The sequence below is a fragment of the Vigna umbellata genome, chromosome 5 (assembly GCF_029865625.1).
Source record: "Vigna umbellata cultivar VRB3 chromosome 5, Vumbellata_1.0, whole genome shotgun sequence".
Taxonomy (NCBI): Eukaryota; Viridiplantae; Streptophyta; class Magnoliopsida; order Fabales; family Fabaceae; genus Vigna; species Vigna umbellata.
This window is the reverse complement of record NC_142169.1, coordinates 60,073,168-60,089,162: the sequence shown is the minus strand read 5'-3', so window position 1 is coordinate 60,089,162 and position 15,995 is coordinate 60,073,168. Positions and strand designations below refer to the sequence as shown.

The 15,995-nt window shown below is 32.6% G+C and overlaps 1 protein-coding gene and 1 long non-coding RNA gene across 2 annotated transcripts; both read left to right on the top strand.

The window, feature by feature from the left end:
- Window positions 1–267: 267 nt before the first annotated feature.
- LOC124822717 (ARM repeat superfamily protein) lies at window positions 268–11,815 on the top strand. The gene is made up of 22 exons (XM_047294758.2): window positions 268–593; window positions 1,265–1,366; window positions 1,461–1,604; window positions 1,709–1,789; window positions 1,891–1,960; window positions 2,855–2,925; window positions 3,010–3,173; window positions 3,269–3,340; window positions 3,423–3,660; window positions 5,403–5,465; window positions 5,585–5,869; window positions 6,484–6,597; window positions 6,712–6,838; window positions 6,923–7,092; window positions 7,183–7,284; window positions 8,746–8,849; window positions 8,952–9,246; window positions 9,383–9,627; window positions 9,836–10,333; window positions 10,427–10,721; window positions 10,862–11,045; window positions 11,315–11,815. The coding sequence occupies exons 1-22, from the start codon at window positions 471–473 to the stop codon at window positions 11,392–11,394; spliced, it is 3,627 nt and encodes a 1,208-aa protein (XP_047150714.1). The 5' UTR covers window positions 268–470; the 3' UTR covers window positions 11,395–11,815.
- Window positions 11,816–14,243: 2,428 nt separating this feature from the next.
- On the top strand, window positions 14,244–15,098 carry LOC124822703 (uncharacterized). The gene is made up of 2 exons (XR_007027592.2): window positions 14,244–14,444; window positions 14,847–15,098. It is a non-coding gene; the product is annotated as an uncharacterized LOC124822703 (long non-coding RNA).
- The last annotated feature ends 897 nt before the right edge of the window (window positions 15,099–15,995 follow it).

Genomic DNA, 15,995 nt, shown 5'->3' with positions numbered 1-15,995 from the left:
AATAAATAAATATAACTGTGTAAATTTAACTGCTCAAAGATAAAAAAAATTAAAAAACCGTTACGCTCTTTAATATAAACCTTAAACCGAACAATAATTATTATAATCATTAATTTATTCTACGTACGTTTAGACTTTACACTCACGTAATAAAACGTGACCTTTTTTTTTACTTCTACAATTAGTAAGATGAAGAAAATATTTACCCGAAAATAAAATCAGAAAAAAGAAAACTTGGCGAAAAAGGAAAAAAGAACAAGGCGAGAAGAGTCACGCTCACGCACCGCCATACGCCACCAGCACATAAATACGGAAAAAGCTGCGTGTGAGTGTGTGTTGAAGTGAACCCAAAAACCCAACCGAGACTTTGGGTTGAAAGAAAGAGCGAATCTCTTTCTCTCTCTCTCTCTCTCTGAAGAATAGAATCGAAGGAGTGAAAGAAAAGAAAAGAGTAGCAGTTGAAGTTAAGAATGGAGGACAGTGTTGGCAACAACGGCGTGACTGCCAACAATGTCGCCCAAGCTATACACACCGCGCTTGATTGGGCCTCTACTCCCGATGCTCGCCTAAACGCCGTCGCTTTTCTCGATTCCGTAACTCTTTCTTTCCCTTCCTCTTTCCGTTTTCTCCGTTCCGTGCCGCGATAACGCGTTTTACTTTTATCATTCCTCTTATGCATCATCTCATCGCTTCTTGTTTTGTGATTTTTCCTGTTCTCTGTTTGCATTTTTGCTTGTTTTTAGAAATGACTGCGATGTTTTTTGCGCATGCCCTAATCGACATATAGAACACAACTCTTCCATGTATTAGTGAATTTATATATGTTTCTTTGCATTCTTTAGATTTATTTATCTCAGTAATTGTTGTTGATTGATAGTGTAGTTACAATTTCAAGGAACTAGTCGGCTTTGATCCTAGGTTTCTTTCGTGTGTCCTCAATCGTGCTGTGAAAGTTGCGGTTTCATTTGTAATTTTGAATAAGTTATTAAATATATTTTTTGCATTTCAAAGTATAACGATGGATTGACCATGGAGTTTCTGCACATCATTACACTCACAGATGGATAAATAGATATAAAGGTTGCGATTATTTGTTTCTGGATGCAGTTTGTGTAGTTGCTGTTACAAGGATTAATACTGTTGCCTCTTTATGGTGATTGATTGTCTTCCTTTAATATTTAACATGTGTCTATGGTGATTCATTTCCTTGCTTTGGTGTTTGACGAGCGTGGGAGACTAATTAATTTATTTATATTTTCTTCAGATCAAGAGAGGTGATGTACGGGCATTAGCAAACACATCATTCCTTTTGGTGAAAAAGAACTGGTCGTCTGAAATTCGGTTACATGCCTATAAAATGCTGCAGGTTTAAGTTCACGTGCTTTTGTTGTGTTTTTTTAATGATAAGTCTGCTTTGGTGTTTATTCTTGCCCCTTATGTGAAACTGTATTTATATACAGCATTTAGTGCGCTTACGTTGGGAGGAATTGAGCCCTGCAGAACACAAGAACTTTGCAAATCTTTCCCTTGAGTTGATGTCAGAGATTGCGGATCCTTGTGAAAATTGGGCTCTCAAAAGCCAGACAGCTGCCCTTGTTGCTGAGGTTTTCATCGCAAGGCACTTCCTTTTCATTATTTTTGCTTCTTACTCTCTCACAATTGCAGATTTGCCTTACGTAGACCATATTCTTTGGTGGTTCTTTCACAGGTTGTTAGAAGAGAGGATATTAGTTTGTGGCAAGAAATGCTTCCATCTTTGATCTCTCTATCCAACAAGGGTCCAATAGAAGTAAATTTCAAGTTTCCCCACTTACATCGATTTGGGTCGATTTTATTCAATGTCAGTCCAGTTCCTGGATATTGTTTTTATGATTCGCAATTATGTATTAGGCTGAGTTGGTTGCAATGATGCTGCGGTGGCTTCCTGAAGACATTACTGTTCACAATGAAGATTTAGAAGGTTTGTAATAACTTAACTTTTCTCATGTGGATGTGTGTGAGTATGACTCAGGTACGCAAATTGTGTAAAAGAATTGAATTTCTCCAACTGGAGCAAATCTGATGACTTGATCAATGAATTACTCTAGGGAAATTTTAGACACGACAATAATAAGTTTTTCTGTTAATAAACAAATGGAAGGGACATTTTTGGATGACTTCTTTGTTACACTGTCCTTAAAAATGCTTTTCATCTTGGTGAATATCACGTCACTGTCCGTGTGAACCATGATGGGGAGGAAATATGAAGTGTGTCAGTGTGGCTGGATGCATGTTGTGATTCTTAAGATTCATGTGTGCATATTATACTAGTAGACATTGCTACCAATTGCAGGTTGAGGAAAATGGCAGAAAACCAATAATCTGCAATACCATATAAGAATAGCATTATGGACAAATAGCAGAAATAAAATAGTGGTTGGAATGTATGATATATATATATATATATATATATATATATATAATTATACATGTATAAAAAAAGAAGTTCTATGCAAATTAAAATAAAAGTTCATACGAATTGGCTTAATATTTACTCATTCAATCAGTGAACACTCACCAAAGATGACAAAGGATGCAGGAGGCATGCTGTAACCACAACATCTATAGCAGCTGTTATAGCACAAATGAAGTTGCGGTTCTGGATTCTAGGAATTCACCAACACAATAGTGCCATACCAGCTATTTAACAGCATTGCAAATAAACTAAGTGTCCTACAAATAAAATACAAGACATAAACCCAACACTCCTAACAGGCTGGCTGTTGACACAAATGTTGTCTATTTGATATTGAGTGATTTCTCCTTATGTCGTATGTTGCATATTTATTTTTACTTGTCATGTTGATGTGTTCAGGTGATCGGAGAAGGCTACTTTTGCGTGGGCTAACTCAATCGTTGAGTGAAATTTTTCCACTATTATACAATGTACATTTCAGCTCTAAACACCTTTCTTACATGTTAATCTTTTGTCATTGTTAATGACGTTGTGACTCGTAATATTTGATGCAGTTACTAGAAAGACACTTTACAGCTGCAATGAATGAAGCTGGTAGAAATCAGATGGATATTGCCAAACAGCATGCTGCCACTGTAACAGCTACTCTAAATGCAGTGAATGCGTATGCTGAATGGGCTCCATTGTCAGATTTAGCTGAGCACGGCATTATTCACGGGTATATTTATTTCCTCTATTATCTTGCACCATGCAATATTCTCAGTACATAATTTCTATATCGTCTGGTCATGTTTTTCTGTTAACTCCCTGCAGTTGTGGTGTGCTACTATCTGCTCCAGATTTTCGTCTTCATGCTTCGGAGTTCTTCAAACTTGTCTCTCCAAGGTATGTGTTATTGTTCTTTAATAGTTTTATGCATATTTCATGGATCAATAATACCACTGGTCTCTCTGAATTGTGTATGTAGGAGGAGGCCTATTGAAACATCTATCCCTAAATTTGACCAAGCCATGAATAACATCTTTCACACGTTGATGAATGTATCTAGAGAATTTTTGTATAGATCCGGTTCAAGTCCTGGGTCTATAGATGAGGGTGAATACGAATTTGCTGAATATATATGTGAAAGTATGGTGTCACTGGGCTCTTTTAACTTGCAAAGTATTGCTGGTGATAGCAGCTTACTTCCACTTTACCTAGAACAGGTATGAGTTAATATAGCTCAGGGAAGGGAAGACTTTGCTTAAAATGACATATTACGTATGATTTTGGCTTCTCTTTTGAAAAATTGTCATATATTGTTTTGAATTCAACATTATAGTTACAGATGACAGAATAACTTGTCTTGGTGCTCTTTCTTGCAAATTTTTCCACATCACTTGTTTGCCAAATATGTAGTTATTGTTGTTATTTTGTTGTTCACACTTGTGCTGATGAGCCTTTATTCACTCTCTTTATTGATGCATCTCTTCTTCCTCCATCATAATATTTGTTTCTCTTGCAAATGTCACTTTTTATTTTCTGGTTTTTTCTTCACTACAGAGGGTGTGAATTCTTCATTGCTGAACCTTCTCCCACATCTCGAGCGCTCTAATCCTTTGGATCCTGTGGTGGAATCTGATTTTAAATCTCAGATTGCAGCCTTGCAAAGAAATATCCTTGCAATTGATCTTTGATGTTGATTTGCTTGTGACACCAAGCTTGAGGAGTCATTCCCTTCAAACATGGGAAACTCCACCCTTTTAATCCAAGGCCTCAGCCTCCTCATTTGATGTACTACTATGTAGATATCTTTCTTCCTTTGTCTTCATCATCAATAAAGGAGTTTCCTCCTTCAGACAATTTTTTGCTTTTCTTGATATCTTGTGACATTTTTTTTATTTCTTTAATGTCTGGCAAACTTTCTTTAATAATAGCCATATCAGCTTTCAACTCTACAACCACCTTCCCTTGTTCACTGACCCATCTTTCCAATGTACTCAAATGACTTTCTGTAATGAACCTTGGCAGTAGAAGAGCTGACAGATCGGACCGATTTGTCAGAAATCAAGAATTGAAAAGAGCAACAAAAGAAAGGTTTGTATTGAATAGAATGAAGTGAACCAAAAATAGGAGAACACTCTCCTTTAAGGACTTCCCCTTAGCAAAGAGCTAACGCTCAATCTACAAAATTCACCTCCTTTATCCTCTCCTCTCCTTCCCTATTTATATCTAACACCTCAAGTAACTGACTCTTGAATATTCTAACTATCTTAACTAATTTCTTTGTGTATTCTAACATAGACCCTATTTGTCATAATCATTCATTCCCGTGTCTCCTTTCTGCTTAAGTCATAACGTTGCTACTGCTAAATTCTGCAGACCTCTACATTTTGCAGTGTGCCTCTATATTTTGTTCTCATGCTTTGTGGTCGTTCTGAGGATGTCCACACCATTCACCTTTGGCTTTACTGCTCTGCCTGTTTCGTTCTTGATTTTTTTATCATTTATTTTTTATTTTTATGTATGCTATATTTTCTTTATTTTTGTACAAATGTTACTCATTTTATTTATTTTTAGTTCTACTAATATTGTGTAGTTCTGATTTTTGTTGTTATTTTCTAATTATGTTTTAAATTCGGCCATATTTTGATTCTACTTAAATTTTACATTTTTAACTGGTGTTTTCTGATTCTGTTTTTAACTTGTTAACTTTTAGTATTGTTTTCTCTCCTTTTTTAACTGTTGTGTCCATACAAGTAACCTTATGTGTTCCTTTCTTGCTGTCTTGTTTAATTCTATATGTTGTTATGAATAACACGTATGTCACTATCCAGTATAACACGTATGTTGCTAAGCCCAAAGACAATTTTTTGCCTTTTTATTTTACTACTATTTTACTGGAGCATGTATTTTTTCTTGTATTTTATTTTATCCTTTCATTTTAATTTCTCTTGTTTCTCTCCAGATGCTGGGATTTTTCCAACATTTCAAGTTTGCTATTCATTTTCAATCCCTGCAATTTTGGCTGGTATGTGGGAATACTTCACCATAGTACTGTTTGATGGTGTTCCATGTTTCTTAGTGAATAGTCAATACTGTGTATCAAATGGCTATGTCTCATTTCTTTCCTCAAATGTCTACCTGTAGGTACTAATGAGGGATTTGATGTCAAAGCCAAAAAATTCCACACATTCAGCTGCTGACAGTTCAGCTGTTAGTAGCACAGGTTCTGGAGAAGTTGAAAATGCAAAGAAGAAGACTCTAAGCTTTGTGAGTGATGATTTTTGTGGTGCAATTTTGGATACATCTTTCCCTCGCATGCTCAAGAGAGAGAAAATTCTGCATGAGACTGCCATTACATTAGGGGTATTGGAGTTGTGGAGCGAAGATTTTGAGTGCAAGGGAACATTCAGCCTTTATCGATCTAGATTGGTATGTCTCATGCACATGTGAAGTTGGATAGTATTTTTCATCACACGATATATGCAATTTTTTTCCCTTCTGTTTACAGGAAAAAAAATGTCATTGAATGTGTTGTATGGATGTTATTAATTTATATTACTGATTTTTTTTCATCTTGAAGTTCTAAGATAATAATTGGAGCTAATGGTTTAATTGCTTCCAATGTTTCAAATGATTTTAAGTAAATCTTAAGTAAACTTTTATACATCATGGCTTCTGCATTAGTCATTATGGAACACTTATGGTTTTTCAATATTTTTATAATTTCACTTTTGGACATTTAAACCTGTAAAAGATATAGAGAAAGTATTTTGTGCATTGTAACATTTTGACTTTTAACCCCGGACCAAGTTTGCACGGCTGACAAAGTTGAAAAATACAGAGAGCAAGTATGTTACTTTAAATATTTTACTTATGAGCAAGTCACATGCAGCTCTTGTATCAATATACTCAACTATTCTGCCTTGGTATTCTTAACTGTTTATCTTTCTCTTGTTCCAAATCTACATATATTCTTCTTTAAGCTTTATGTCAAATTAACCCTTTCAAAATGTATTTAACTGATGAATGGTTTATTAAAACAGTTGGAGTTAATTAGGTTTGTTTCTTCTTACAAACCCCTTATAGCTGCTACTAAAGTATCTGAAAAGATTGATACAGTCATTAAAGGTCTCTTGCTCTCTCCAGCACCGACTCAGGTATAAATAAATTCCATTCCAATTTTAAACATACTCTGTGTCAGGTGTCATCCCCCCACCTTTTCTACCTTATTATGTAATTATCTGTTATGGCTTCTGCTTTGCTTACTGTAGGACTTACCTGTGATGGAAAGTATGCAGTTGGCTATAGAGGGTGTTGTAAATGCAGTTTTTGATGGATCCAATGACTTCACCAAGACAAATGCTGAAGTCCAGTTTGCATTATGTAGAACGTTTGAAGGTTACTTTGGTTAATCTTCCAAATTAAACTTTTAGAATTTCTTTCTTAGACCTCTGTTATAGTTATGGTTACTGTGTCTTGTAGGTATACTTCAACGCTTAATTTCCTTAAAGTGGACGGAGCCTGCACTTGTTGAAGTACTTGTTCACTATTTGGATGCTATGGGCCCCTTTCTGAAATATTTCCCTGATGCAGTTGGCAGTGTTATTAGTAAATTATTTGAACTTCTAACATCTCTGCCAACCATAATCAAGGTTCCTGCAACAATCTGTTTTTTATTGTTAATTTCAACCGTTGAGAAATTGTGTGGCATGTTTAATTTTTATTGCTATGTCTTTTGATAGGATACATCAGTGCATAGTGCACGCCATGCAAGGCTGCAGATCTGTACATCATTTATTCGGATAGCAAAAGCTGCCGACAAAAGCATTTTACCTCATATGAAGGTGAATTCTTTAAACATCAATTGACGGAAAACTATAATTAGCTGGTTCTGTCAAATAAATGGGAATCGTTTTGTGTATACATGAATGAGAGAAATGCATATATAGGACTGCACTTAAATATGAAATTTACAGAGGAGGGGCCATGGAGGAGAAATCATTCAATGAGAGTAACCTTAATCTATTTGTAAATTATTCTTATGTAAGTTTAGGGTTCATACTTTCTAGCTACATTATCTTTTGATATCCTCCAATAAGATTATTTTTCAAAGCAACCTGTGCAGTAACATGAATTCTAAAATTTTGTTTTTCTAGTCTTCACAATTTTTGTATGAATATCTTGAATATTGATTTTCTAGTTTGACTTGACATCTATTATCATGTATTGAAATCAGTTTTCGTGCTTTGTGCTCTAATATTTGTCTTCTGTTCATTACCTTGTTTCATTCTTAGGTCCTCTTCCTCACACGTGAATATACTGGTGTATAATGCCATTTCAAATTATTAGCCAAATCTCTTACAAAACTTGAAGTTAACTTTGAAACTTAATAATGGGAGTTTAATTGGATGTGGCTAAGTGAATTTAACTCTGGCAGAAGCAGTGTGGTTATTTTTGTTACAATAAGATGCTAAACATGATCAAAATTTCTGATGGTACGTTGGATTCACAAACCTTTATACTTTCAAAACTATAGGGACCTAAATGTTTGTAATGGATCTCTGTAGTTTTACATATTTTTAGTTGGGTCCTTAAACCCAGCCTGCAATAGCCTATTAGAGCACCATTATGAATTTTGTTCCTATGGTATGACATAATTATAACCATAATTTTTTAAATAAGTGGGACCTAGTTCCACACTTTTAAAAATAAAGATCTAGCTGAAAGCCAAGAGTCCATTAATTTCATAATTTACATTGCGTTGCATAATTGTGCACATCTTAAAAATCTGTCTAAATTGGGGTTATCCTAACTTTCCCTAGTGGCGTCCTCTTTGGGCTACATTAATTGCAGCATTGAAGGGGATGTATGTGGTCTGATATCAACTACACATTGAAGTTTAAATAGCTTATGAAGTTCGGGAATAAACTTGTGTATGGGTTTGGGACTTTAGGTGTTAAATTATTTGCTTAAACTTGTTTCATATGCAGAGAGACACGAGTGAAGTTAAGGTTTATCTGACAAGAGGTTTGTACATTATTTCTATAAAATACAAATAATGTTCAAAATTCTTACTGAGTTTTGGCTTATGGCACTATTCTGCTACTAAAATTTAGATGCGAGTATAAGCCCACCCTGTTGCTATGTCAGGAGACATCGATAGTTCATTAATATCTTGTTTCCCAATCGTTTAGTCATTACAATTTTTACACTTCATATATGCTCTATAGAAAATTTTTCTCCACTTCCTAAAATGTGGTTTGGTACGAGATAGCTTTTATTTAATTTATGAATTTTATATGTAGGGCATTGCTGATACAATGGCATGTTTGCAAAGGGACGGTTGTTTGCTACAGAGTGAGCATAATCTTTTAGGTGAAGCTTTTCTTGTTATGGCTTCTTCTTCTGGGTAAGAATCCAACAGGAGACGTAATTCTGTTAATTCTTATTTGATAGTCTTTTGATGTTTTGCAATTAACCACTTCTTGTTATTGCTCTAAACTTGGCTCAGAATTGAACAGCAACAAGAAGTTTTAAAATGGCTTTTAGAACCTTTGAGCCATCAGTGGACACAATCTGAGTGGCAGGAAAAATATCTGTCAGGTCCACAAGGTTTGGTTCAGTTGTGCTCTGAAGCACCTGTAATGTGGTCAATTTTTCATACCTTGACATTCTTTGAAAGGGCACTTAAGAGGAGTGGATTGAAGAAAGGCAATTGGAATTCAGAAAACAGCGCAACACCAAATTCAACTCCAACAAATCCAATGGCCTCTCACATAGCATGGATGGTGACTCCTCTCTTGAAAGTATGTATACCTGCCATTAAGAGGCTGGCCATGTTATGTTTCCTGTATTACTTTGAAACAAAAGGATCGGTATGCTTTATAATCTTTCTCTGTAACTACTTTGTATTTATAAGTAAATCACATTCTTGTTTTCCAGCTACTTCGTTGTATACATTCCCTTTGGTCTCCATCCATAAGTCAAGCTTTACCTGGAGAGGTAAGAGCTGCTATGGTCATGATTGATTTTGAGAGGTCAGGTCTTCTTGGAGAAGGGAACTCCAAATTGCCAAAGGGTTCTTTGACTGTCACAGATGGATCTAAGGTCGACATTAATAAAGAAGGATATGCGGAACCAAATGGATCAGATATACGGAACTGGTTTAAAGGCATTAGAGACAGTGGGTATGTGTGCAAATCTTATTCTATTTTTTCATTTATAATTCATTATCTGTTGTCCCAAATATAATTGATCTTCCCCTTCGATATTGGTTTTACACCAAATCTGTAGAAAAGAGAAAATAAAGTTCCTTGTGAACAGAAAATTATGTATCTATGATGAGACTGGCATTTTTATTTCCACTTTTTTACTAAATCCTTTCTTTATATGAAGATATAACGTATTGGGCTTGTCAACAACCATTGGCGATTCATTTTTCAAATATTTGGATGTGCACTCTGTTTCTGTTGCGCTGATGGAGAATATACCGTCAATGGAGTTCAGGCATATTCGACAGCTTGTTCATTCCACTTTGATTCCTTTGGTTAAAAACTGTCCTTTGGATATGTGGGAGATTTGGCTGGAGAAAATTCTACACCCATTGTTTATCCATGCTCAGCAAGCCCTTAGCTGTTCATGGTCTAGTCTTCTACAAGATGGTAGAGCAAAGGTTCCAGATGTTCTTAGCGTTCTTAGTGGATCAGACTTGAAAGTGGAAGTGATGGAGGAAACGATTTTGAGGGATCTCACGCGTGAGATTTGTTCACTCCTCTCTGTCATTGCTTCTCCTCCCCTTAATAATGGAATTCCTTCTTTGGAACAGTCTGGGCATGTTAGTCGATTAGACGCTCTGAAAAGCTTGGACTCAGTTGCATCTTGTTCTATGGTTGGGTATGCTTTCTACCTGTTTGTAGTTTTAGTTTTTCCATATTTTGTAACTTATATAGTTTGAGTTTTATTTTTCGCAATTCTTTTATGTGACAGTTTCCTTCTAAAGCATGAAGGTCTGGCCATTCCAACATTACGGCTATGTTTAGAAGCTTTTACATGGACGGATGGTGAATCTGTGACTAAAATTTCTTCGTATTGCTCTGTGTTGGTAGTTCTTGCGATAGTAACAAATCATGCAGAACTCGTAGAATATGTTTCTAGAGATCTTTTTACATCCCTTATTCAAGGTTTAACCCTTGAATCAAATGCAATAACCAGTGCTGATCTAGTTGCCATTTGTCGTGAAATATTTGTATATCTTTGTGATCGACACCCAGCACCCAGGCAGGTTAGTATTTTTCTTGTTTTTCATAACTTAGCTATTCTTTTTTTTTCCTTTTGACTACATTTGGCATTTGGAGTTCATTTCCAAAGAATGGGTTGCTAAAACTTTTGTTAGTGAGTAATGTATTTTTTTACTCCTTTTAGGTTTTGTTGTCTCTCCCCAATATTACCCCTCACGATTTAGTTGCCTTTGAGGAATCTTTAAAGAAAACATCCAGTCCAAAGGAACAAAAGCAACATATGAGAAGCTTACTTCAATTAGCAACCGGTAACAAATTGAAAGCACTTGCTGCACAGAAAAGTGTAAATATCATTACAAACGTTTCAAGTAAGCAATGACTTCTAGTTTTTTTCGCATTTTACTTCTCCAACTTCTGGAAAATATAGTTTGGCGTGGGCAGTTAGTTAATAAATCGATGTAATGCATTAAACTGTAGAACTTCTCAACGTTTGGGGTTAATTGTAATTGTGGTAACTGGAGACTTTGTTGGGGTAGTTTTTCTACATTGTTGTGCCTGTCAATTATTATGTCTTTTGTATATTGTAATGTTGCTTGTAATATTATAAACATTTTAACCTCGTAGTTATGGTTTTCAGTGAGACAGCGCAGCTCAGTCAATGCTCCGGAGTCCAAAGTTGATGATGGTGATGTTGTGGGGTTGGCAGCCATCATGTGATATTGTTTTGAGCTCATGGAAGGTTTTGTGTACAGGAATGAGCTCATTGAGAAGATTTTGGTTTTCATTATTTACTAACAAAGGGTGCGAAAGCATTTCCTCCCCTGCCCTGCCTAATTAACAAGGTAATCGGGTGAGTACAGAGATTTTATGTCCTTCATTTGAATAGGTTTACTGTATCCACGCTGTCCTTCATTTGTAGTATATATAGCATAGCATAACCACACCTGGCAGTTCAGACTTGTGTATTTAATTGTTGCCAGAATCCAAAGCTGCCATTAATTATTTTCTTATTCCTCACTTTGTAGCATAAATTTGAAGAATTAGAAACACACTTCTACTCTTTACATGTAAATGTGTTCTATTGTGGGGTTAATATCCACTACATGGATTGTTGAGGAGAGTCTAGTTTGATTTGTAAGTTGTCTTGCTCTTTCTATAGCTTCCAGCAATTACTATATGTTTGATTTGGAAAATTTAACTCAATTGTTTAAAAATTTTAGGCTGAAACTTTAGGTTGATACGTAATGAAGCGTATGGTTCAATTTTTTTATCTACTTAATAATACATATTGATGATAAAATCATTACAAAAAATGATACGGTTTGAATAGATCTTTCATTTTTTTTATTGTAATATATTTCTGTCGTTATAAATGAGATCATAAGAGAGGTATTTTAAGCTCTTTAAGATATATTTTCTCTTATTAAGTATAATAGTCAAATAGAGCAACTGATAGAGAGCGCATTTGTTACTAGTGGTGTGACTGATTGTGTTTATGGGTGCATTATATAGAAAATATCAAATTTATGATTGATGAATTTTTCGCCTCACCATTTGGACTATTATTTTTATAATTTACTAATATGAAAAAAAAAGGTGTGAATGGTTGGAGTTTATGGTTGTATTATATTGAAATATCTTTATGAATTTTAAGTGAATATTCATATATTTAGTATCATATTGATGAATTGAGTTACATAATTTTAGTTTTCTGTAAGATGAAATTATTATATTAAATATACTAGTAGCTTTTAGAATAAAAACATGTGGAACCAGATCACTTCAAATATTTTAAGCAAAACTAATTTCACATTCAAAATCAATCTTGCAAACCCAGCTTTTTAGACTTAAAAAGTTATTTTCACCACATTTGAGGTGAACTAGTTGAAAATACTGATTCACAAAATGACATATGAGTGATTTATAAGTATATAAAGGAAAATGTATTTTATTTGGTAAGCTTTACTGAATCCAATAGTATTAGTATTTTCTAGATTTAAATAAGCATATATTTCCGTCTATTTTTATTCCTTCTAATATTTAGTTAGTTTTAAACCTGATATTTCTAACTTTTTTTTTTAATTTAATGCTGCTAAAGCAAAATATTAGAATACTTAAATCAACAAAGAATATTTAAAATTTTGATTATTTTATTGTTTAGACACGTGATTTAACTAAGTAAAGTAATTGGATAATGATAGGTTGATATATTTATACTCATTTGACATGGTTTTTATAATAAAAAAATAATGTATCAAATGTAGAAATGTATAAAAAGTATATTTTCTCTTTGTTATTTAGAGTAAATTAACGTAACTATGCATATTGTTTTTCTTTTTATTCAATAATTTACTATTTTTATCAAAATAATTATATTTTACGTAATGTTTATACTATATTTGTATATTAATTTTGGTATTATAGTTATAAAATAAAATAATTTGTTAACATATCATAAACATGAATCTTATCTCTAAAAGATATAACAATAAAGTATATTTTAGATGTTATAATTAATAATTATAAAACACAAATAATTATATGAAATTTTAAAAAGTCACTTCAATTTTTTTTATCCTTACATAATTTGAAACTAGCATAAAATTATTTATATAATTATATTTTAAATTTTGTATATATTATCTTGTCCTATTTAAGTTTGCGCAAATTATTCTTAATTAAAGTAATTAATATTTTTTAGTGAATTTAGTCTTTATTATCAATTGTAATAAATGAGTATCAAAATGTCAAATATTAATTAAAATAATTTGATTATATTTAAGAGCACAATTCAAGAGGGTGATAAATTTAATTTTTTTTACAATGTTCTTAAAATGAAAGTTTTTTTTAATAGAAATAGGTATGGGAATATGTACGCAAATTTAAATGCTTTTCAATAAAAACTTTTACTTTGATTTCTTACTCATTGCCCTTAAATATATATCACTATACTCAAATTTTAAAATTATAGTTTCAAAATATATACATAGGTCAAAAAGAATATTTAAACTACAGGCCTCTTTTTTGTAACTAAATCTTCAAAAAAAAGTCTTGCCTATTTAGTAAATAAATGTGAGTTAACTCAGACTCTCAGTAACATCCTAAATTATTACTATACTAAAAGCACATATTATGAGAGTTATTTAGTTAAATTATTATTTTTTTAAAAATACTTTTATGTGTCATTAAATTTTGAGCTGTGCAAAATTATGGAAATTTTGGTATATTAGCCTATATTTGTTATGAGTTGTTTAGTATTTGCGTTAAATATGTGAGTTAAACAATAAAAACTTCCATTAAATGAAAATTAATTGAACTTGTTAAAATTAAGATGAACTGATTATGTGAAGAACAACATTGAAGATGAATCATTCACCAATCAGATTCCGAAATTCTAAAGATGTAGTTATTGAGTAACAACCTTTCACTAAAAGTATTTTCAACGAGAATGTGATGTAGAAGATGGTTTGAAAGTTAGGTTAAAATTAATTGGAAGATTAGTTGGGAGAAAGTGAACAAATGTATAATATATATACACATATGCTTCCATGCTAAGTTAATTTCATGAGCTGTGTCCTATAAATTTCCAAGGAACTCAAACTTCGTATATATCTTTTTCCTTCTTTTTCTTTTTTCAGGAACTCACATATTCTCAAAAGACAAAAATCGTTGCTTAAAATGGGACCAGGCGGCCCGCCAGGTTGGGGTTCACCCGGCCCACCGGGGCCGGGTTTTTTCGGTGGGTTTTGCGATCTCGTTAACTCTTGGTAAGTAAATATTGTGATCCAGTAATTATGCTATTACAGAGGATTAACTCAATACAATTGCTTAGTTCCTATTAAAACTGATGATATAAATGCATGAAAGGCTTAATCTATTACCTTTTTGAAACATAAAAGTGGAAAAAATGTCAAAGATAAAGCATATAAAGGAAATTTTATGTTCTATCATTTATAAGTTAGTTTAGAAGAAGTGATAAAAAATTAAATTTCTTTTTTTTTCAATTGTAAATTTAATTATAGATATTAGCTAGTATGAAACACAACAGGGTAATTTTAAACTGATGCTTAGTGAAATTATTGTGGGTTTTAAAATGTTGTGTATTTTTCGTATTTAATCAGAACATTTTGATTTTTGTTTTCTTTTCATACCAATTCGTCTGGGGACAGTTTGAGCTTTTTGTGCTGCTGCTGGTTACTACAGGACTGCTTTGGGGGTCCATCTGGCCCACCTGGAGGCCCATTCCGCCCACATGGGCCTCCATGAGTTTCTAAGTTGCCATGGTTTCCAATGTATGTATATGACGTTCTATATGTTATGTAATTAATTATCAATCAGAACTCTGCTAATCTCTGTTTGATGTAATAATACATTCCTGGCACGGTCGAAGGTTGAAGAATAATTTATTGTAATTTATTTTATTTTATTTTTATATACATTTATATATTAGTATATTTTCTGATATAATTTAAAAATATATATATTATTTTAAAATTTTAAAAATGATAAAAAACACATTTTTGTTGAAAAATCGGCATTTAAGAAGAATGGAGACTACTAATTAATCACATGGTTAAGCAACCCATTAAACAAGAGTTTTTTGTCTTCATTTTTTTTATACAAAAATTGGATACTAATATGGAGATATTTATAAGAACTCACAAATATTGTTCTTACCTCTTTATTGAGAAAAAGGTAGTTTAATTCATTTGTTTTGATCTTATTTATAATGAATGTGTTCTTTTATGTTTAATCATCTTTCAAATCACATCTGCATAACAATAAAGGATACGTAATATTATTAAATAAAATATGGATGTATTTATCAATAATTATAGAACTGAACCAACATTCAAATCATAGCTGAACATGTATAAATATAATATAAGAGTTAAAAATATAAACCATAGCTTCATAATATGCATTCTAAATCTTAATGTTTCACGCTGACTTTTTATATAATATTTAATAATACATATTGCAAGTCTTAAATATCACATCAAATATTATCCTTCTCAAATCGATTTTTTATTTTTCTCATTATAATTATCCACGATAAGTTTTTTAAATAAGTTAAATAAATCGTTTATGCATTACGACTAAATTTTAACGAATTATATTAGCTCACCGATTATTTAACCATTTGACCAATTTTCAAACCACTAGGTTATTGATGTTCTAATTAAATTGTAAATATTGCAATATTTTATTTTGAATTTTTAAGTGTATATTTTTTAAAAAGAAAAAATATTGGGAATGTTTACTATGAAAAAAATTTGATCCAAAAATGACAACTTTTTTTTTATTTAACTATTTTA

Coding starts and splice junctions, on each gene's coding strand:
- LOC124822717 (XM_047294758.2), top strand. CDS start 471: ATGGAGGACAGTGTTGGCAACAACGGCGTGACTGCCAACAATGTCGCC. Junction 594..1,264: donor CCGTCGCTTTTCTCGATTCC/GTAACTCTTTCT, acceptor TATTTTCTTCAG/ATCAAGAGAGGTGATGTACG. Junction 5,466..5,584: donor AATCCCTGCAATTTTGGCTG/GTATGTGGGAAT, acceptor GTCTACCTGTAG/GTACTAATGAGGGATTTGAT.